This window comes from Sceloporus occidentalis, unplaced genomic scaffold (genome assembly GCF_023333645.1).
Source record: "Sceloporus occidentalis isolate IW3139 unplaced genomic scaffold, rSceOcc1.0.p SCAF_121, whole genome shotgun sequence".
NCBI classification, from domain to species: domain Eukaryota; kingdom Metazoa; phylum Chordata; class Lepidosauria; order Squamata; family Phrynosomatidae; genus Sceloporus; species Sceloporus occidentalis.
The window spans coordinates 1,289,760-1,311,089 of NW_028317101.1; the positions used below are offsets into that span (position 1 = coordinate 1,289,760).

At 42.0% G+C, this 21,330-nt stretch overlaps 1 protein-coding gene across 2 annotated transcripts in view; it reads right to left on the reverse strand.

The window, feature by feature from the left end:
* Nucleotides 1–21,330, reverse strand: part of LOC149282199 (dynamin-like GTPase OPA1, mitochondrial) — a 45,165-nt gene that overhangs the window by 9,208 nt on the left and 14,627 nt on the right. For both annotated transcript variants that reach the window (XM_089498476.1, XM_089498477.1), the window contains exons 15-25: nt 18,737–18,809; nt 15,190–15,305; nt 10,147–10,211; nt 9,481–9,557; nt 8,914–9,079; nt 8,447–8,596; nt 8,100–8,208; nt 7,558–7,637; nt 7,330–7,470; nt 6,807–6,923; nt 4,581–4,674 (exon numbers count right to left, since the gene is read on the reverse strand). In XM_089498476.1, the coding sequence (XP_089354602.1) occupies nt 4,581–4,674; nt 6,807–6,923; nt 7,330–7,470; nt 7,558–7,637; nt 8,100–8,208; nt 8,447–8,596; nt 8,914–9,079; nt 9,481–9,557; nt 10,147–10,211; nt 15,190–15,305; nt 18,737–18,809 (1,188 nt within the window). The remainder of the gene's footprint in view (nt 1–4,580; nt 4,675–6,806; nt 6,924–7,329; nt 7,471–7,557; nt 7,638–8,099; nt 8,209–8,446; nt 8,597–8,913; nt 9,080–9,480; nt 9,558–10,146; nt 10,212–15,189; nt 15,306–18,736; nt 18,810–21,330) is intronic.

Sequence of the window (21,330 nt, forward strand, 5' to 3'; positions counted from 1 at the left end):
GCCACTGTATTAAGGAAAAAGGAATTTACGGTGAGTACAAATTTCCATTTTTCCTGCCATACAGTTGCAGTACTATCGGGATGTACCAAGATCCCTAAAGAATGGGAGGGCAACCAACTCCTAGGTAACAACCGCCTGGAGCACCTTACGCCCGAAATCCGCTGCAGAGGATGAGAAGACGTCTAGCCGGTAGCAACGAACAAAGGTATTAAATGATGACCACGTAGCCGCTTTGCAAATATCTTCCGGTGAAGCAAAAGCCTTCTCAGCCCATGAAGCAGACACAGCCCTGGTGGAGTGGGCCCTGATAGGAGACAACAGAGGAACGTCAGAGACTTGATAGCCCATACGAATAGTTCCTGTGATCCATCTTGCTAGGGAAGCTTTTGAGGCAGCTTTCCCTGCCGAACGACCAGACCAAGAAATGAACAATTGGTCAGTGGAACGGATAGAGGCAGTCCTAGAAATATACAACTCAAGGGCTCTCTTGACACCTAACATGTTCTTTCGGAGAGGAGGGAGATGGAAAAAATTATGGAAGAACCAGAGGTTGACTCATAGCAGATTTGGATAAGACCTTCGGCAGAAAGGAAGGTTGAAGGTGGAGAACAACTTTATCCTGATGGAAGATGGTAAACTTCTCAGATGAGGAAAAGGCTTGGATTTCTCCCACACGTTTGGCAGACGTAATGGCCACCAAAAACAGTCTTAAATGATAAGATCTTCAATGGCACCTCCTCCAAGGGTTCAAACGGAGGAGAGCAGAGAGCGTGAAGAACCACTGTAAGATCCCAAGCTGGAAAGTAAGCCCTCCTTGGCGGACGTTGAATGGCGATGGCCTTAAAAAAACGTCTGACCAGCAACTGCGAAGCTAGATCTTTCAGAAAAAAATGACTAAGGGCCGAAACCTGACCTTTAAGGGTAGAGACACTGAGGCCCGCGGAAAATCCATCCTTCAAAAACAGCAAAATGGAGTTGATTGTAGGAGGAAAAACCGAAAAGTCCCTTGAGGCATACCAGAGAAGGATCTTCTTCCAGACCCGAAAATAAATCTTTGAAGTAGAGCCTCTAACTGATTTTAACAGCAAGTCAGATAAATCATCCTCAACACCTTGACCCCGCAGAATCATCCTTGCAGTAGCCAGGCCGTCAACTTGAACATCTGTAGCTGATCCAGATGCAGAGCCCCATCGTCCAGCAAGTGATGTGAGAGAGGCAGTTCCCAACACGTTAGGCTTAGATGTTTTAGGAGTGAGAACCAGCTGCGGTTTGGCCAATATGGGATGACGGCTAGGACCCGCGCTCTGTCTGAACCGATCTTCTGGAGGACGCGGGGAATCAATGCGACTAGAGGAAAAACATAAGCCAGACGGAAATCCCACTTCATGGACAGACCGTCCAGGAAATCTGGAGAATCTCTTCTGTTGAGAGAGGCGAAAACTGGAACTTTCCTGTTGCTTCTTGACGCCATCAGATCTATCTCCGGGAGGCCAAATCTTGACACCAGGGAGGCGAAGGTCCCCTTGGTTAAAGACCACTCTGCTTGTGACCATCTTAGCCGACTGAGATCGTCCGCAATGGTATTGTCGCATCCTCTTATGTGTGTAGCTGATATGTCTGCCAGATGCTGCCGGGCCCAACTCATAAGAACAGAGCACAGAACCTGAAGGCTCCTTACTCGAGTACCCCCTTGCCTGTTTATGTATGCAACCGTCGCGGCGTTGTCCGACTGTATCCTCACTGCACGACCTTCCAACAGGGTCCTGAAGGCTACAAGGGCAAGAAGAACCGCTTTTAATTCCCGAAAATTGGACGAACGACGCGAATCTGCTGGAGACCATACGCCTTGCCGGAAGAGACAATTTAAATTTCAAATCACCCATTTGGGGGAACGAAAAGAAAGGCCTCTGGAAAGGTTCGACGGCGTCCTCCACCAGGTAAGGTGGGATAAGACTTGACTTGCGATCGTAACATCTAGGTCCAGGTCTTCCTCTTGTCTCGACCAATTTCGTAAAATATCCCATTGAAGGGGCCGCAGTTGGGCTCTTGCCCACTTGACCGCCGGGATGGATGCCGTAAGGAGACCAAGAATGCTCATGGCTTTCCTGACAGTACAAGTTGGGTGTAACTGAAGGGACCTGATCTCCTTTTTGATCTTCTTGATTTTTGATAATGAAAAAATCGTTGAGATATTGAATCCACTCCTAAGCCAAGGAACTGGATCCTGGTGGAAGGGATGAGGTTGGACTTCTTGAGGTTGATAATCCAGCTGTGATTTTCCAGAAACTGCATTGTGGTGGCAAGTTCTGCCCGGAGTTTCCTTGGAGACTCGGCCTTGAGGAGCCAGTCGTCGAGGTAGGGAACTATATAAATCCCCTTTTCCCGCAGCGATGCAGTCAATGGACACAATCTTTGTGAAGATTCTTGGGGCTGAGGATAGACCGAACGGGAGTGCCTTGAATTGGAAATGATGAACGACTCCACGAATTCGGATTGCAAACCTCAGAAATCTTCTGGAGGACTGAGCAATTGGGACGTGAAGGTACGCATCCTTCAGGTCCAAGGTTGCCATAACGTCTCCTTGCTGAAGCAACTGGGCGACAGAAGATAAATTCTCCATCCGAAAGTGGCGATACGGTATGCAGCTGTTCACTTTCTTTAGATCCAACACGGGGCGAAAGGATCCGTCCGGTTTTGGGACTAGGAAAAGTCTGGGAATACACTCCTTGGAAGTGAAGCCTGAACCCTCTCTATGACTCCTTTTGAAAGGAGAGACAGGCAAGCCGAATGAAGTGCCAAATTTTTTGATTGGGATGGGTATGAGGAAATCAGAAACTGACTTCTGGGAAGTGTCGAAAATCCGATCTTGTATCCCTCTGAAATGAGATCCCGAATCCACTTGCTGTGCGTAATCTGTTCCCAAACATGAGCGAACTCTGTCAGATTTTTCTCTTTTCTTGTTTCTTAGGACGATCCTGAAACTTTCTGTCTCCAAAGGAACTCCAAAAATTCTGCGCTCTGGAAGAAGCCTGAAAGGGCCTGGAGGTTTTAAATGGATACCTTCTATTCCATCTGGAACGCTCCTGAGGAAGAGTCCTCTTAGTGTCAGACATTTGTTTAATTAAGTCATCCAATGGAGCACCAAACAATTTATTCCTTTCAAAGGGTAAATCACAGAGTGATGCCTTAGAGGCCGTATCCGCCGACCAGGATCGTAACCATAAAGCTCTGTGGGCCACAGAGGATAAGCCCATATTGCGAGCTGAAGTCTTCACCATTTCCTGAGAGGAATCCGTAAGAAGGCTATTGGACAATCTCAAATTCTTAAGTAGTTGAGAAATTTCAGAGTCTTGATCATCCGGTAAGCACTCTTCCAAGGCCTGTAACCAATAGCTTTGAGCCCTGGAGACCGCTGCACTGACTACAGCAGCTTTGGATTGGGCACCTGATGCTTGAAATATACGCCTGCAGGAAGTTTCAATCCTCCTATCCATCGAGTCTTTAAGGCCGGAGACTCCTCCAATGGGGATGCTTGACTTTTTCGACAATTGAGCTATTTGGATGTCCACCTTAGGGGGCTCATCCCAATGCTCATCACTCTGGAGCTTGAAAAGGTGTTTAAAATGCTTGGAGAGAAAAACCCTCTTCCCTGGGTATTTCCATTCTCTTTCCATAAGTAGCTTCAGCTTGGGAAGAACAGGAAAGCCCTTAATTTTGTTAACCTCTTCGTCTGATACAATACGAGTCACCTCAAACAAAATAATCTTCTGGAGGCAGAGAAAAAATGAAGGAAAAGATAAAAAATCTTACCTCCAAATCCTCTGAACCGTGTGGGGGGGCTGGTGACACGGTATCCTGTGCTGAACAATGCCCCTGCAGACAGACAGGATGATTTCAAACCTTTTAAAGGTTTGAATTTGGCGCCTTCCAGAAGATCCGATACGCGCATGCGCAGCAGCGCGATTGGATCTTCAGTGGAACGCAACGCCACCCGGGCGTGCGTTCCACTAACTGCGCACAGCCGGCAAATAAATCTGCTCCGTCCAAACACCTCCGTAACTCCAACGCTACGGAGGGGACCTCGCTCTGCTCACCACCCGGGGAGCAATCGGAGGATAAAGACCCCAAGGCAGCAACCCGTGCGCCTCACCAGTTCGAGGAATCTTCGGGGAAACATCCCCTGCCGTAGACCGTCTGTCCCTGAACGGGACAAGAAGAAAAACCGACTTGTTCAGGGTAAGCCTGGCTTTATGGGTAAGGGGGGAGGGTTCCTCTCTTTTAACCCACTTTGCTGTAGCGTCTTCTTGTCCGGGAAGAAGGCTTTACCCAATAGTACTGCCACTGTATGGCAGGAAAATAAATATATATATATATATATATATATATATAAATAAACAGACTTTTTTTTGCACGCAAGTGTATAAAAAAAAAAAAACATGGACAAGACAGCCGTGGAGTTTTCTAATATAAATAAGAAACACATCTCTAGTGGACATCCCAAGAAACTCTTTGTATAAGCATCATATCCATAACATGTATCATTACAGGGCATTCACACAATGTTGATCTTTGCTCTATACCTTCTGTGTTAGTGAGCTGTTGCCTTAAGGTGTTGGCAGTGATTCCCAACATTCGCTGTATTCTCCAGAAAAGGACCACATCGTTGCACTCCAGCTAAAATATTAACGTACATTATAATTATTGTTACGGATCTGAAAAAATACACCCAGATTCACTACAAAGAAAAACCAGAAGAGCAATCTTAAGTAAAACGATAACAGAACAGTAATTTAAGAAAAGAAAAAAACAAAAACATTGCAACGTTCACAAAACCATGATCTATGACTTTTGATGCACAAAATAATGTATAAACCATATGTTGAACATACTCCACGTAAACCACTTTAGAACGCATAATACTAGCCCGACAGGCTAAGCCATTTGAACTGCACTTAATGGTACTCTGGCGCCACCTAAGTACCAAAAGGTGGCAGGTCAAGTGTTCTCCAAATGCTACCAAGATGTGGAAGAAACACAGGCTTGTTGGCTTAATTGTGTTCATATGTGGGTAAGATTTTGTTTTTGTTCAGAATACACGATAAGTGAAATCTGAGCAGTCAGCAGTAATCAAGAGCTCTTATAAAACAATGCCGAGAAACTTAAGCGCAATGGTTTCCAAATGCCTCCCCTCGTTGGCTTCTTATCAAGCTCAGCTCATTGAAAATCCGAAATAATTCTTCCCAGAAATGGATTCCACAAGACTATTCCCCAATATTTAACACTGACAGGACGTAGTGTCTTGGGAAAGCCATGGGAACACTCGATACATCTATCTAGTTTCTTTGAAGAACTCCAATATATGCGTGTTAAAAAAAAAAAAGAAAAAAAAAAAAAGAAAAACATAAGTAACCAACTTTACAACGTATTATAAGTTAGTTAGTAATATTAGTGGGAATAGTGATACACTACAGAGAACGAAGATTGTTGTCTTCTCAAAATTCACAATGGGATCAGTAACTTGAAATACTCAACTCCCTTCCAGACTCTGAGTTTAGTAAATATGTCCAAAAGTTATACCACAAGGTATCAGCAAACCCCAACTGTCTGAACACACATTATAAGCCATTTTGCAAGGCGAGTAAGCACCTTTTGGTCGCCTTAACAATGGTAATATGACCAAGTGAAGTATGAGTAATAGTAATATAGATATTTAATTGCGTACGTCTGACATCAATTTCATTCCAAATATTTATTTTGTGACTTTTTTTAACTCAACCTGTTCAAAAAAGCATATAAAATAGACACCATAGACAGTGGAATATTTTTTTTTTTTGTGGCAAAACACAGACAGAACTAAATGTATTAATTACAAGCTGTGAATGTAAGCACTGATGTAATTCTGTAGCCAGATTAATTTTGTCTCTATAGCCTACTTTGTCTAGACAGTACTTCTTTGCTGGAGCAACCATGGAATTTTTTTTATTTAGATTGTGTGTGATCAGGAGAGGGGCAGAAATAAAAAAAAGATCTGCTTTATTTTCTTCCTTTAATACGCCACAGTGCGTCTCTAATGATTTTATAGCCTGCACAGCACTTAGCAAGGGTGCCGGCACAGCCATGATGCTGGACTAAGAGTTGCGGCTGAGAAACAAATCAAAAGCAATACGGATACTGAATTTCCAGTTAATCACAAATCTACAGAAATACGTCAATCTGGTAGGACTACCAGACGATTGTTCCTGCATAAAGGTTTTGAACTGCCACAACTAGATAAGAAACTAAAAAAATAGAACATTTTCTTTAGTCTCTTTAGACAACAAAGTCAAAAATCAGAGGACTGTCGGCGCATGCACACGATAGACCCACTGGAACTCACCCAAGCTGGCAGGGTGAGCATAGCAGGCCTGCGTACTGGCAATAAAGCGATGTTCTATACACTGTTAACCCCTTTTGTATCTCGTGTATTAACCTCTCCTTTCACTGTAAGACAGGTATATGGAGTTTTAACCCATCATTTGGATTGCAATACTTTTTTTCTATCAAACAAGTTATTGGTAGATATTGATCCATCAGCTGCTCATTTTAAAAAAAATTATTGGAGTATTGGTATTTTCTAACCAACCATTAAATAGTTGCTGAGATTTGACTGTGCCAATACATCCAGGATAACCAGACGTTATTACTTATTTAACTAGTTCCACGAATATTGGATTTTTCCAAGCTCTGACTGTGTTTTCTTAGTTGGCTTAACAATTAAAGCTTATTGCAAGTCCTATTACGTTCCAAAGTGTGAACTTTGCACTTACCTCGGAGTCTACAAAGTTCCTCTGATAGTAAAAAAATCCTCGCCTGCATAAGTTACAGTGGCCAAGGGCAGTTTTTAAGAAGTGCTTTCTGTAAACCTGATGCCATGTATCTTTTATCTGGAGAAAATCAAAGATTAAGGTACAAGTTGATGTTCACAGATTATATGAACAGGTGTAGTTCATATTCAATATAATGCACACATTTCTAATCAAAAAGAAAACAAAGCCATAAAGAACATGCTATAACTTAATTGATGAAGTAAGGTTATCAACCATCCATCTTTATATTTAATGGGCACATGCGGCAGGAATGATTTTGGGCATTTGCTATTGTTTACTTCAAGCTAAATAAGCTTCAGATACTCTCTGTCTAGTGCAACTCTCATCGCACTAATCTGACCCATGGCATTTTACCTTATGATAGGAATTGTTATACACTGTCCATAGGACAGCCATGGCAATGTAAATATTAAATATATTAGTCATTGAAAACAATTCAATTATTTATTGCAATTCTGCTCACCAATATCGGATCCACTTCTACCGCTCTGGACTCTAGATTTTTTCTGACAGTTGTGACTTCGTCATTGGCGAGATATGCAGGATGATCTTCATTAATTTTCAGCATCTTTTCAAGTTCTTTCTTTGTTTCATTCCGTATAGTCTTCAGCAAGAAAAGAAGATTAGTTAAATGGAAAGGTTATACGATTCTACAGATAAACGGTGGAAAAGTAGTGTGTAGAAAAAATACCTGTTCAGGAGAACGAGATGTCCAGGAGAACCATCTCTCTTTCCAGTCGGGACCCACCATATCTCGTATGACAGATTCAGCTGTATAAAGGCATCAGTATTTATTTATTCATTCATATTCATTCATACACACTTAGGTATAATCCAAGGTCATGCATTAGCGAGACAAATAATTATTTGCTACACCATTCGAATTTCCTGCATAATGTCACTTCAAATTGGAGGTGTCTTCCTAATAACATAAGTTTAATGTTCCCGGTTAATCTGCGTATATAACACATAGGAATAACATTTACATTAAAAAAAAGCAAATAATGCTAGATAAATAAGGCAGTTAGATTCAACATTTGTAAGGTATGTAATGGGGAAAAAAGCAACCATATAAAGACTCTACCGAGCATTTACTAATAAATGGCTTAATTTATTGAAATGTTACTTGTACTTTAGTGAATTAAACACTTTAATGGGGACATATTTCTTCGCTGCCATGTGGGCACTTAAACCATGTCATTTCACACAGTGCCCAAAATGTTCCAGACTTACTGTCTTGCAAGCGGCTCTGAAGAGTCTCTTCCATAAAATGGATCGCTGCGTCCCACTGCTGTTTGTCGGAGATGGATCGGTCTTCTAAAGCATTGTGCTGAATTACTCTCTACATGGCCAAAAAGACACCATATTTTTCTTACAAAACCGTATGGTATTTAAACTAAACTACAGCTGAACAAGAAATCCAAAATATTGTTACTGATGCAGAGCTGAGACAAACAGGACATACAAACTCATTTAAAATAACATATTGAAAGGCAAAGAATATTCTTATTATCTTATTATGTATTAGATAAGCGTATACAAACATCACAGGAATACAAATGCATTCATAAGTAAAATACCAGGCTATCCTCTGCTTGCTCGTTCCACTTGTGTCTTTTAATACTCTCGTCTTTGACAGCCTCCTTTAGCTTGTCAAATATGTCGTGCTCCTTGACTTTATTTTCAGTCATGAAGCGGGAAAATTCCTGCTGAAGGGTGTCCCAAGCCACCTAAAAACGTAAATACATAAATTGATGATGGGATTCAGGCTGCCTAATAAAACAGATAAATTAATGTTTATGACAGTGGGGGAATCTAGCGTGATATCTTCGGAAGTATATATTCCTGTTGGCCATACACTCTGATATATGCTCTGTAACTTTTAAGATTTCAGTACATAAAGCAAAACAGAACCCTGTCTATGAGATAAAGGTTTCATTGAGTACGTTCTATCGTACACAGCAGGTCAGTATATTAGCTGTGACAGACTTGCTCATACAGATGATGTATATGCAGGCTTTGGAACACTAATTGTAGGTATGCAAACCTCGACTGCCTTATGAGGCAACTGCTTGTCAGTCCACTGCTTCAGCTTTATGTCCACAGTAGTGTTGAACGTGCCCGAATTCATGGTCTGCGCAGCTGGGAGGTAGATGTTCTCAATCACATGCGTAGAGACTCGCTCCCATAAAGTCTTCTGAAGGATCTCTTCCCTAATACAAAATCAACAAGCGGTCAGTAAATCATGCAGTCCACTTAGGTATCATGGCAAGCAGTTAGAGCCTAATAACTACATATGCAAGCCCCCCTTTAATGAATGAAGCTGGCCAGAAGGTTCATGCCAACAAGCATTGGGAGACTGAATGCTCCCTTCCAGAGACCCGCACCCTATCAATGCTGAGAAGATGACAGCTTATTAAACAGGTAGACAGGGTCATAATACTTTTTCCAAAGAAATATTTTTTTTCCAAATGCTGTTAACTGGCCATTTAATCTATCCAGTAAGCCAAATAAAAAAAAAAACCTAGATATCTTTATATACATCAGTTTTGAAGACGACCCCTTCCATAAACAAAAACACCAATGCCACCAAAATAGCAGAGCAAATAATTACCAATGTTTTGGGGTCACCTGGGTAAGACTTATAACCTCATCGAGAATTTCATTTTTCGCTTTTTCAAAAAGTTCATTCTAGGAAAAGGGGAAAAAAAATTGTATAAAGAACCACATTACATTAATATTTCTGTGCCCACACACAGTTCAGTAAATGGTTTCATTTGACACAGTAAGAACCCAGATTTTAAGTTAATTCCTGTTGGGAATGGAGTGTGTATGACACGAAAAAAACTTGGCTTCCATAAGTCTTTTTTTGTTATTTGAAAGATTTAAAAAGTGGAGAGCAGTTCATTTACATGCAAACTAGTATTTATTTCATATTCTAAATCAAGACACAGTTTAAGATGCTTTGCGTAGAGTTAAAATCAAAGTGCCGATTAAAGGATATACAATTCAGTTTGTTAATATAAGTATATTGGCCACGTAATACAATTTTACTTTCTACCAGCTTTGTCATAGCTTATACGGTGCCGTGCAAGTAAAATTACAAGTAAGCACATAAGGTCTAAATCTGCTGATTTCCGTCACTTTATTCTATAACCATTCATAGGGAACATTTATGTTTAGCAAAACACAAATGAAACTAATGATCCTCTCTGAATGTAATTTCAGTTTGGATTAATCCAGTATTAAATACTGCACAAAGCAGCCACGCTAAACATACCCTGTCAAGCTCACGCAGCCGTGGATAGTTATTCTTCCACTCTGTCTCAAGATTGAAACGAGTTGCTGTGGGGAGGAAAAAAGAAAAGAAAATGATAAAAACAAACCTGGTAGCATAGGTTTACACTAGCAATATAAAAACTGCACAGGACAACATTACGTCACTACTTATGCAGGGCCGGACGGGGACTGAAAAGCCCTGGAAACATTTGGAGACCAGCCCCATATAGTTTATCTCGCGGTCGAGATCTTATAATCACACGCACCCCTAATACATACCCGAGTCACACTATTTGCCATACAAATAACCATAAAACATTCTTTTTATCACATTATTTGTATTAAAATGCCAGAAAGCAAACGTGTTAAAAGGCCCCCATAAATGAAATACATTGGACATAATGGAATCCAAACATTAAAAAGTTCAATTTTATTCAGTGGAACAAAACAGCGATCACATTGTTCTTCACGATATTCTTGTAAGAAACTTTTATTTCTTTAATTCATGTGAACTAATTCATATTTAAGAAAAGCTGTGAAAATATTTTTCTCAACCAGTTCACCCCAAAGGTGTTTGATGGGGTTGAGGTCAGGGCTCTGTGCGGCCAGTCAACTTCTACAACAACAAACTCATCCAGCTCCCGACACACAGTGCTTGTGCTGATGTTTCCAGAGGCCATTTGGAACTCTATAGTAAGTGATGCTGCAGAGCACAGACAATTTTTATACCCTACACACTTCAGCACTCATTGGCCTTGCTCTTTTAGTGTGTTAGGTCTATCTCTTCATGGCTGAGCTGTTACTTCTAGACTTTGCTATCTCACAATAATAGTACTTACAGTGGACCGGGGCAGAAATTTCACAAACTGGCAAAGGTGGCATCCTATGACAGTGCCACATTCACAGTCACTGAGCTCTTCAGTAGGACCCATTCTACTGCCAATGTTTGTCTACGGAGATGGCTGCTTTGTGCTAAGTTTATACACCTAGCAATGAGTGTGAGTGAAACACCTTAACTCAATAATTAGGAGGGGAGTTTGCATACATGTAGTCATAGTTTTCAAGAATATCACAACCGTTCTTGTGCTCATGCGCGTCTTTGAAATGGGAGCCAACAAGGGTGTGATGGAGGAAAGGAACATGATCTTTGCAAACAATATATGTTGTGATCAACCGTATAGGAATCTGTGTGTTTCTGGTTAATATATCAACCTCTTGAACCCTGGGGGAAGGGTGGCAGTCCTTTAAGCCATGGCACCCTGTGGCGGGGGTCTTCTCTTGAGTGCTTATGGATTACATTCCTCATCTCTCTACACAGGTATAGTATGTACCGGTGAAAGGAAGACTATGGTCTGTACACCGCTCACACCAATAAAGAAACATCCCATACAGTCATTACGGAGGAGTAAAGAATGACCCCTCTAACCCTGTGATGAAGCCCCCCATGTCTTGCAGGGCCCCAAGAATTCTTAGTATACAAGTGAGCCCTTTGATGCTGCAACTGACATTGACTGCTAATGATTTCAGTGACTAATACAAGACATTGTCGAGGGCAAAATTATCCATTTAAGTAGAATAATAAGTCGCCCATTTACATTTAGACTTCACCCTAGTGCTGCTGAACTCAAAGGGTTTGAAAGATAATAGAACAAACTATTTTAATGATAGACGGTAAGAGAAAAATGTAATACATTAAAATTTTGGTCATTTTTGTTTATTAACAGAACAATTTGGTTTGGGGACAGGATAGTGTGGGCGGGGGGGGGGGGCACAGGGAAGAATCTACGAGGTTTAACTTTTCCCAGATCTTCAAAGGAAATTTACTCCACTTCACAAACGCAAATGCAGATGAATTTTGCCTTGCATCTCCGTGGCTTGAACAGTCTCCTGAAGAAACTGGCTATTTTCTCCTTTGTTGTCACTTTGGCTGGAGGATTTTCGGCTTGTAAGCTCATATCCAGACTCAGCTCTGACAGGGTCAGCATACGTATGTCGCCATCTCGATCGTATAGAGGCGCTGGATGTATCACGGCAAAGGAATCCATCTCCAAGCTCAGCTCTGAAATGGTCTCCATGTGTATATCGCCATCTCGATCGTAAAGAGGCGTTGGAGGAGTTGGAGGGATCACGGCAAATGAATGCATCTCCAAACTCAGTTGTGACACGGTCTCCATGTGAATGTCGCCATCCCGATCGTATAGGGGCGTTGGAGGCATCTCTGGAAATAAATTCACCTCCAGGCTCAGTTCTGACAGAGACCTCATGTGTATATCACCATCCCGATCATACAGAGGCAGATGAGGAGGCTCGTTGACAAATTCTCCTTCAGCCATTGTTGATCGCGGTTTGTCGATACCAAAAATACTCAGAATACAGCAACCAGTCCAACTGATAGCAAGTCAACTGAATGTACCGTGCCTGGCATGCACTGCCTGTTATGCTGCAGTAACTATGATGTCATAAAACCTTACAACTGACAAGAAGTCTCCAAAACAAAATGTATCCAAAGTCTACCTTAAAACTCAGTAATAAAAATGCATCCTTTCCATGTTAAAAAAGGAAATTGTAGCAAAGCCCTTACGTAATATCAGCAAAGGCTAATTCATTAATTGATACAGTTTAATGCACATTCTAAACCAGGGGTTTAACTAATATATATATGTGTGCATTTAATATATATCATGATGTACATTTAACTGTTCAATCATTTAATGAATGATCAAATACAACATAGGATTTTTGTTTATATATCATGAAATGTAACTACCTATCTATGTCTATTTAGTCTTTTTGCTTTAAATATATTAAAGATAAACGGTATTTGCTCGATTATAAGATGACCCTGATTATAAGGCAACCCCCAAAATGTGAATATTAATTTAGGAAAAAAGAAAAAGCCTGAATATAAGTAGGGTGCAACTAACGATTATTTTTATAATCGATTAGTTGGCCGATTATTTTTTCGATTAATCGGATAAAAAATTAATGAAAATTTTTCCTTTATTTAAAATAATTTAATAAACAGGTTGTTAAAAACAAATGTCAGAATAAAAAAAACTTTGATAAAATGCATTTCTTGTTTTCCCAACCTGTTCCCCCCTCCAGTTGTGCACATTTGAGCCCAGGCTTGCCACACTGCCTCCCAGATATGCCACCCTGCCCTCCCCACAAATGCCTTATATACCATATATGCCTTATACCCCCTGATTTGCCACTGTGCAACCTGATATGCCTTATACCCCCCCCAGATATGTCACTCCGTCCTCCCCGGATATGCCTTATATCCCCAGATATCCCATAGTGCCCTCATAGATTCACAGACTCGTTCACAGCACACTGACACAATACTTTTATAAATAAATACAGGATTAATCTTCACTGCCCCCAGGATTTAGATTGCCCCCCCTTTACCTCTAACTTCACTTTATGTTAACTGTATGAATTAATTAAATTAACCCTCAGTCCTCAGCATTTAATTAACGCTAAATACCAGGGTCGGACTGGGAATGAAAAGCAGCCCTGGAAACATTTGGAGACCAGCCCCATATAGTTTATCTCGCGGTTGAGCTCTTATACCCACACGCGCTCCTTATACATACCCGAGTCACACTATTTGCCATACAAATAACTATAAAACATTCTTTTTATCACATTATTTGTATTAAAATGACAGAAAGCAAAAGTGTTAAAAGGCCCTAATAAATGAAATACATTGGACAGAATAGAATCAAAACATTTGCGACTGCAAACATTTTTAGATGAGAAAGTTCAATTTTATTCAGTGGAACAAAACAGTGATCACATTATTCTTCACGATATTCTTTTAAGAAACTTATTTCTTTATTAATTCATGTAAACTATATTTTCATATTTAATAAAAGCTATGATTGAGACATTTTTGTTTTTATTTTATTTGCCAACCTGCCCCCCAGTTATGCACATCTGCCCCCAGGCTTGCCACTCTGCCCCCCAGAAATGCCTTATACCCCCCCTATACGGCACTCTGCCTCCCTGATATGCCTTATACCCTCCTTTATGTCACTCTGCCCCATGATATGCCTTTTAACCCCCTATTTGTCATTCTGTCTCTAGAAATGTCTTTTAACCCCCTATATGCTACTCTGCCTCCAGAAATGCCTTATACCCCTATATGCCACTCTGGCATATAGGGGTTAAAAGGCATATCATGGCACAGAGTGGCATATACGGGGGTTAAAAGGCATTTCTGGAGGCAGAGTGGCATATAGGGGGTTCAAAGGCATATCATGGGGCACTCTGCCTCCAGAAAAGCCTTATGCCCCCCATATAACACCGCCCCCCCCGACTAACCACTGCTTCTGACTCCCTGCTGTCTGGTGGGGGCAGCTGGTGGAGGCCAGCGTTCATGAAATTAGAGAGGCCCGCGTGCCGCCCAATGGCCGTGCCTCAGCTCTTCATCCCACCCCTTTTAAGACGTGGGACGAAGTGCTGAGGTACGGCCATTGGGCGGTGCGTGAACGCCACCCCCTTTAATTTCATTAGGCGCCGGTGGCCGAAGGAGGCTTTCAATCCCACTCGCAGCTGCTCAGCCGCTGTTTTGAATGTTGGTGTGCCGACCTACGGACCTGCCGGCCCCCTGGGAATTTTCCCGGTATCCCTGTGGGCCAGTCCGGCCCTGTACTTATGTTGCTAAACAGGCAACATAAAATGTTTTCAGACATTTGACAGCATCAAAAATGCCAATCTCAATATACAGTAAACAGATTTCTAGTGTAAAATGTATCAAATAATTTTCAGCTACAACTGTTAGTAAAATGTATCTGTAACCATCTTCTTAACATTAAATTAGCCAAAATAAAAACAGAACATATTCTGAAATGTGAAGAATATTACCATCTGGTAACTGAATTCAGCACCAAAAGTCATCGGTGATCAGATAGTATTGGGCTCCCATTGACCAGAATAAGAGTGCTACTGGGCATGGGCAAGAAGCATTTTAGGATAAAATTAACTACAATATGAAAAATAGAGATGAAGTGGTCGTTTAGGAAATAAGCTTTTTTACCTTTGAATGCATCAGCTTGTTGTTCAACAGACTCTCGCACCATTTTCCAAAAACAATCAGAAACGGCAAGGCTTAAATTCTTGGTGGTCACCTGATGAGCCTTGAGCATGCCTTTTCTGGATAAGCAAACGGAATAGTAAGTGACATGCAAGACGTTACAAAGTATCGAAAAATACCAATTCTCTAAATTGCATTAGCAGAAAGGAAACCAAGAGTGTTACCGTATTGGCTCGAATATAGGCCGCCCCCGTTTATAGGCCGCACCCTAAAAGTTTGGTGCTTTTTTAAAGAAAAAGTTTTTTTCTTTAAAAAAGCACCAAAAAAACATGCTGCCACTCTGTCTCCCCCCCCCGAGATATGCTGCCACTCTGTCTCCCCCCCCCCCTAGATATGCTGCCACTGTCCTCCCCCCCCGAGATATGCTGCCACTGTCCCCCCCCGAGATATGCTGCCACTGTCCTCCTCCCCCCCGAGATATGCTGCCACTGTCCTCCTCCCCCCCGAGATATGCTGCCACTGTCCTCCCACCCGAGATATGCTGCCACTGTCCTCCCCCCCCGAGATATGCTGCCACTGTCCTCCCCCCCCGAGATATGCTGCCACTGTCCCCCCCCCCCGAGATATGCTGCCACTGTCCCCCCCCCCCCGAGATATGCTGCCACTCTGCCCCCTCCGACTTACCAGAGGAGACTCCCGGGTGTCTTGCGGGGCCGGCGGGGGACATCTACGCAATACGCGTATACAACTTCCGGTGCCGGCAATCAGCTGTCTAAGCGTATCGGGGAGTAGGATGCAGGTCCCCTGCACCGCTGCGGGGGATCTGTATCCTAACCCCGCTGCCTGCCCGGCAGTGGCGTCTCCAGGTTTCATATTTAGGGGGGGCACATGGGGGGCCAGGGACCAAAGTAGGGGGGCCAATTATAAAACGGTACATATACACTATATATATATATATATATACATACATACATACACACACACACGTTAGACGTGCATTTTTAACTACATAATATGCACTTATCTCTTTGAAGTAAAGACTGTGATTAAAATATGATTTCAAAATAACAGCTAAAGTGACAGTTATTTTTCATTATTTAATATTAGCCCCTGCTGACAATATATATAAATATTAGACCCTGCTGCAGATATATAGAAATATTAGACCCTGCTGCGGATATATATTAATATTAGCCCCTGCTGCGGATACATACTTATATTATACCCTGCTGCCGATATACATAGAAATTATACCCTGCTGCCAACATATATTAATATTAGCCCCTACTGCCGATATATATTATTAGTCCCTGCAGCCAATATATATAAATATTAGCCCCTGCAGCCAATATTTATTGATAATAGGCCCTGCAGCCGATATATATAAACATTAGTCCCAGCTTCCGATATATATTAATATTAGCCCCTGCTGCCAATATATATTTTAATATTAGACCCTGCTGCCAATATATTTGCCACACTGACTGCAGATCAGGGGAAGACAGTGAGAGTCAGTACAGTCTTCCTTCCTTCTGACTGCACCGTGACATTGAGAAGTCCTCTCCCCTGTAATCATCCCAAGTCCCTTTGTCCCCTCATTCACTAAACCATAGCGCTCTTTTACTTACACCCTGTAGTTCAGGTATAGATCAAACAAACAACACATGGAAACAGCACATGCAACTGAATGAGATTAAAAAAAAAAACTTGTATTTGCAGGTATACATAAATAATGTATGGAAACATAGCATTGCAGGTATAAACCAACAGAACACACAAACCCAGCATTGCAGGTATATATATACTGGAAATCACATGTACACTCAGCACTGAAGGTTTAGATCAAATAATCAACACATGGAAACAGCACTCCAGGTATTGATCAACTGAATAAGACATGCAAATCCTATATTTGCAGGTAAACATTAATAATGTATGGAAATATAGCTGATACAGATGAACAGAATGACACAAAACCCAGCTTTGCAGATATAAATCAATTGGAAATTACATATAAACTCTGCATTAAAGGTATAGATAAAACCCCCTAAATTACAGGCATAGATCACTGGTCACACACCCCAAAGCCAACCCTGGTGTCCACACTGCCCACATAGAACCTGACCAGCACCTAAGTTACACATTATGTCAACTTTGTCCCCAAACAGCTGAACGTACGCCGTTTTTGTCCCATAAAGACCTCTCCCTCCCAATCTATCCTATCTACCCCCTCTCCCTCCCAATCTATCCTATCTACCACAACTGCCTCTCTATCTACCACATCTCCCTCCCAATCTATCCTATGTACCCCCCTCTCCCTCCCAATCTATCCTATGTACCCCCCTCTCCCTCCCAATCTATCCTATGTACCCCCCTCTCCCTCCCAATCTATCCTATGTACCCCCCTCTCCCTCCCAATCTATCCTATGTACCCCCCTCTCCCTCCCAATCTATCCTATCTACCCCCTCTCCCTCCCAATCAATCCTAACTATCCCCTCTCCCTCCCAATGTATCCCATCCACCCCCATCTCCCTCCCAATCTACCCCCTCTCCCTCCCAATCTATCCCATCTACCCCCCTCTCCCTCCCAATCTATCCCCTCTCCCTCCCAATCTATCCCATCTACCCCCCTCTCCCTCCCAATCTATCCCATCTACCCCCCTCTCCCTCCCAATCTATCCTTATCTACCCCTTCTCACTTCCTATCTACCTCTTCTGACTCTCTAACCCCCTCCTAACTTTCTAACCCCCCCTTTGAAGTTCACTTACCTTGGGCTTGTCCAGCGGTGAGATCGCGAGGTCTCTGTATCCCTGGTTCTGCCGGCTTCACTGCTGGGCGCCGGATATGACGACATATACCGGCGCTCGGCTTGAAATGCCGGCACTGCGAACCAGGAAGAGGCCTCGCGGTCGCGGAGAAGAGTGAGAGGCGCCGAACGGTTGCTGAGAACTTATTCCTCAGCAACCGCTCGGCGCCTCTCACTCTCTCCTCCGGGTCTATTTAAAAAAAAAAAAAGCTGGCGTTTCAATTGGGGGGGCACAGCATGATGTAGGGGGGGCCATGGCCCCCTCTGGCCCTCCCCCTGCCGACGCCACTGCTGCCCGGCGCCCGGGACTACATGTCCTGGGCGTCGGGTGCTAGACCCCGAATATAGGCCGCACCCCCACTTTAAAGACTTAAAGTGGGGGGAAAAAGTGCGGCCTATATTCGAGCCAATACGGTATTTATGATAAAAAGCACAGTACAATACTTTTCCTTTTCTCAGTTGTAGTAGATAAATGGATTACTGAAAGAGATCAAGACTACAGCCCATATACAAATGTTCTGTTGTCAGACATCTGCAGGTTAAAATCATAGATACTCTACCAAGTTATGAAGATTATTTTTTTGTGTGTTTATAATCAATATCCATTATATACACATATATTGATATTAACAATGTTTATTTTTGTTTAGTAGGTGTGGTCTACAATATAATTCTGACATAAACAGAGCATTTGCCAATTAGAACTTGAAGTGCATTTAAATAGCTCTGACGAAAAACCTACTTCAAAAGTGATGATCCTTGAAAGAATTCCTCTTCATAATCCTTTATGGAATCAATGCTTTCATTGCTGTTGCCTATGAGAAAAATGAGAAAATCACCTTGGACTGACCGTTACTATGCCGGGAAAAGATAATTTTCCGTAAGGTTTTCAGGTTGTTAAATGTAGATTAAGGATGCAGATTGAACTATTACGTACACGCTGCATTGTGGGATGGCAAAAGGATACAGCCCAGTAACCAGGCCAAGAAATCGTTACGGAAAAATAACAATTCATAAATCCATTTTCTATGTAGTTACCAAAATGTTTAGCGAAATGCCATTCTCTACCCAAACGGTAGATTTGTGCAGGACGTGTTCAATTTTAATCACAGAATAAAGACACACGGGGTTGATTCAATAACAGGACTAAAGAGAGATTTGCAACTTTTTCCATAGAAAAAAACACTCCAGTAAGCAAAACAATTACTAAACTAAACTGCAAAGAATGCCCATACATTTTTCATAAGGAACGCACAGACAATGCTACATTCAAACCATTGAACACCCTGCCCTGAAAGCTGTTCACTGTGCAATTTGTATATATGTAAAATGTATATATTTTTTGCACGTACATTCCAGACGATTAAGAGTTTTTGTTTTTTTTTATAACCTCCAGCAGACCTGACTAAATTCAACGTAGACACCGTACAAGAGACGATAGAACACACTGCACATGCCCAGTCTAGCAAAAATGAACCGCAGCGAGGACATTTAACCACAACATACGGCAAAAGCACTTAACCAAAGAGATGAAAGGAAAGATGGAAGAACTTATTGCTCACAGCAGTTGGCCAAATTCCCAGACTTATACTGGAAACTCTCCCGGCTTAATAGTAACTTATATGTTCCCAGACTTATTCTCACAGCAAGGTTGTGGCGATGGGGTTGTTCCTGGCTCATGTGAATTTTGGCTTGGAACGACTGATCTTGTACATGTAGTCAGGAGCACTAAACTGTCCTGAACGTTGGTATACAGAATGAACATACCGTGTTTCCCATAACTAAGTTTAGTCAATAGCATTAAATCGAGCCCATGGTTGGAGACAGACGTTTTCGGCTTGCGAGCAGGGCTCTCTCCGACTAATGTATCGGTTTGTCTTAGTGGGTCAATTCCCGTCTTGTCATACCCCTTGAATATATGTATTTTAGTAAGCGCTGCGTACATTTTTGGCGCTATATGAATAAAAGATAATAATCACACAAGCATTCCCTTTGAAAATCTTTTAACCCCTTCGCGACCTTTGCCGGTTCAGGACCGTCATAACAAGAAGGTCACTAAATGACCTTTGACGGTCCTGAACCGTCAAAAAATTAAATAAGCTTAGGATCACTTTCTTCGCTTAAACGGCCTTGCTGCAATGCCTCGATGTCGAGGCATTCAGCAAGGCCGAGATCGGCATCGGGGGCCATGTCTGGCCCCTCCCCGGGGCGTCAACAGCCGCCATACATTGTATGGCGGCGGACGCCCGTTTTAAAAGCGTTTAGGAGGCGATCAACGATCGCCTCCTAAACTTAAATGGTGTCGCTGGAATGCCTCGATCAGGAGGCATCCAGCGACACCAAACACTTACCTCTGGGTGGGCTGTGACCGCTCCGGAGAGCGGTCACAGCCGCCGCTGTCGGTGATCTTCGCCATCAAGCAAGATGGCGGCGGCCCGGGAAATAAAACAATAAAGACGAAAAAGTTCGCTAGAGGGTCTCCAGACCCTCTAGAGAACTGGCTCCACTTGCTGGTTGAATACAGGTACTGCATTCAACCATGCAAGTCAATGGAGCCCAGCTTTCTAATCACTATGTGATTAGTAAAATATTCAAAAAAAATAAAATAAATAAAAAATGGAAAAAAAAATTAAAAAAAAATGTGCTAACATTTAAAAATAACTATGCAGTGATGTCACTAGATGAACCATCCAGTACCAGCAAAATGTGTAAAAATAATATAAAAAAAGTATTAAAAAAATAAAATAAAATTAAAAAATAAAGTTTATTATTTTGAGCAAGTGCTAAAATTTCTCAAAAATCTCAACAAAGAGTTAAAATAAAAGCACTTCAAATACCCAAGGGGTGTCTAATATATATAAAAAAAGGCTGATGGGGTAAATTGGAGTGGCCTAGCTCAAAGATAGGGCATAGGTACAGACTGACCAAAATGGAGAAAAAAAGCGCACTTCCCAAATGTGGCATTTTAAATCTGAAACAACCCGACAAACCCATGCATGTGGGGTATCGCTGTACTCAGGAGATGTTCCTGAACAGACATTGGCGTGTTGTTTGACAGTGGCATATACCAGGACCTGTATATCTATAACTAAAGTACAATTTGTGTGAAAAAAAAATAAAAAAAATTACTATTACAAAGTTTGACAAAGTGTAGTTCTATAATTGGTGCATGGAAAGGGTTAAAATAACAGCATTTGGAATACCCTGGGGTGTCTAGTTTTCAAAAATATATGGTTTGAATGGGTTAAATTGAGTTAACCGGCTTCAAAGATGTTCCAAAGAGGAGATGGAGGCAGACTGACCAGATTTGTTAAAAAAGATTTGGAAATCATAAAA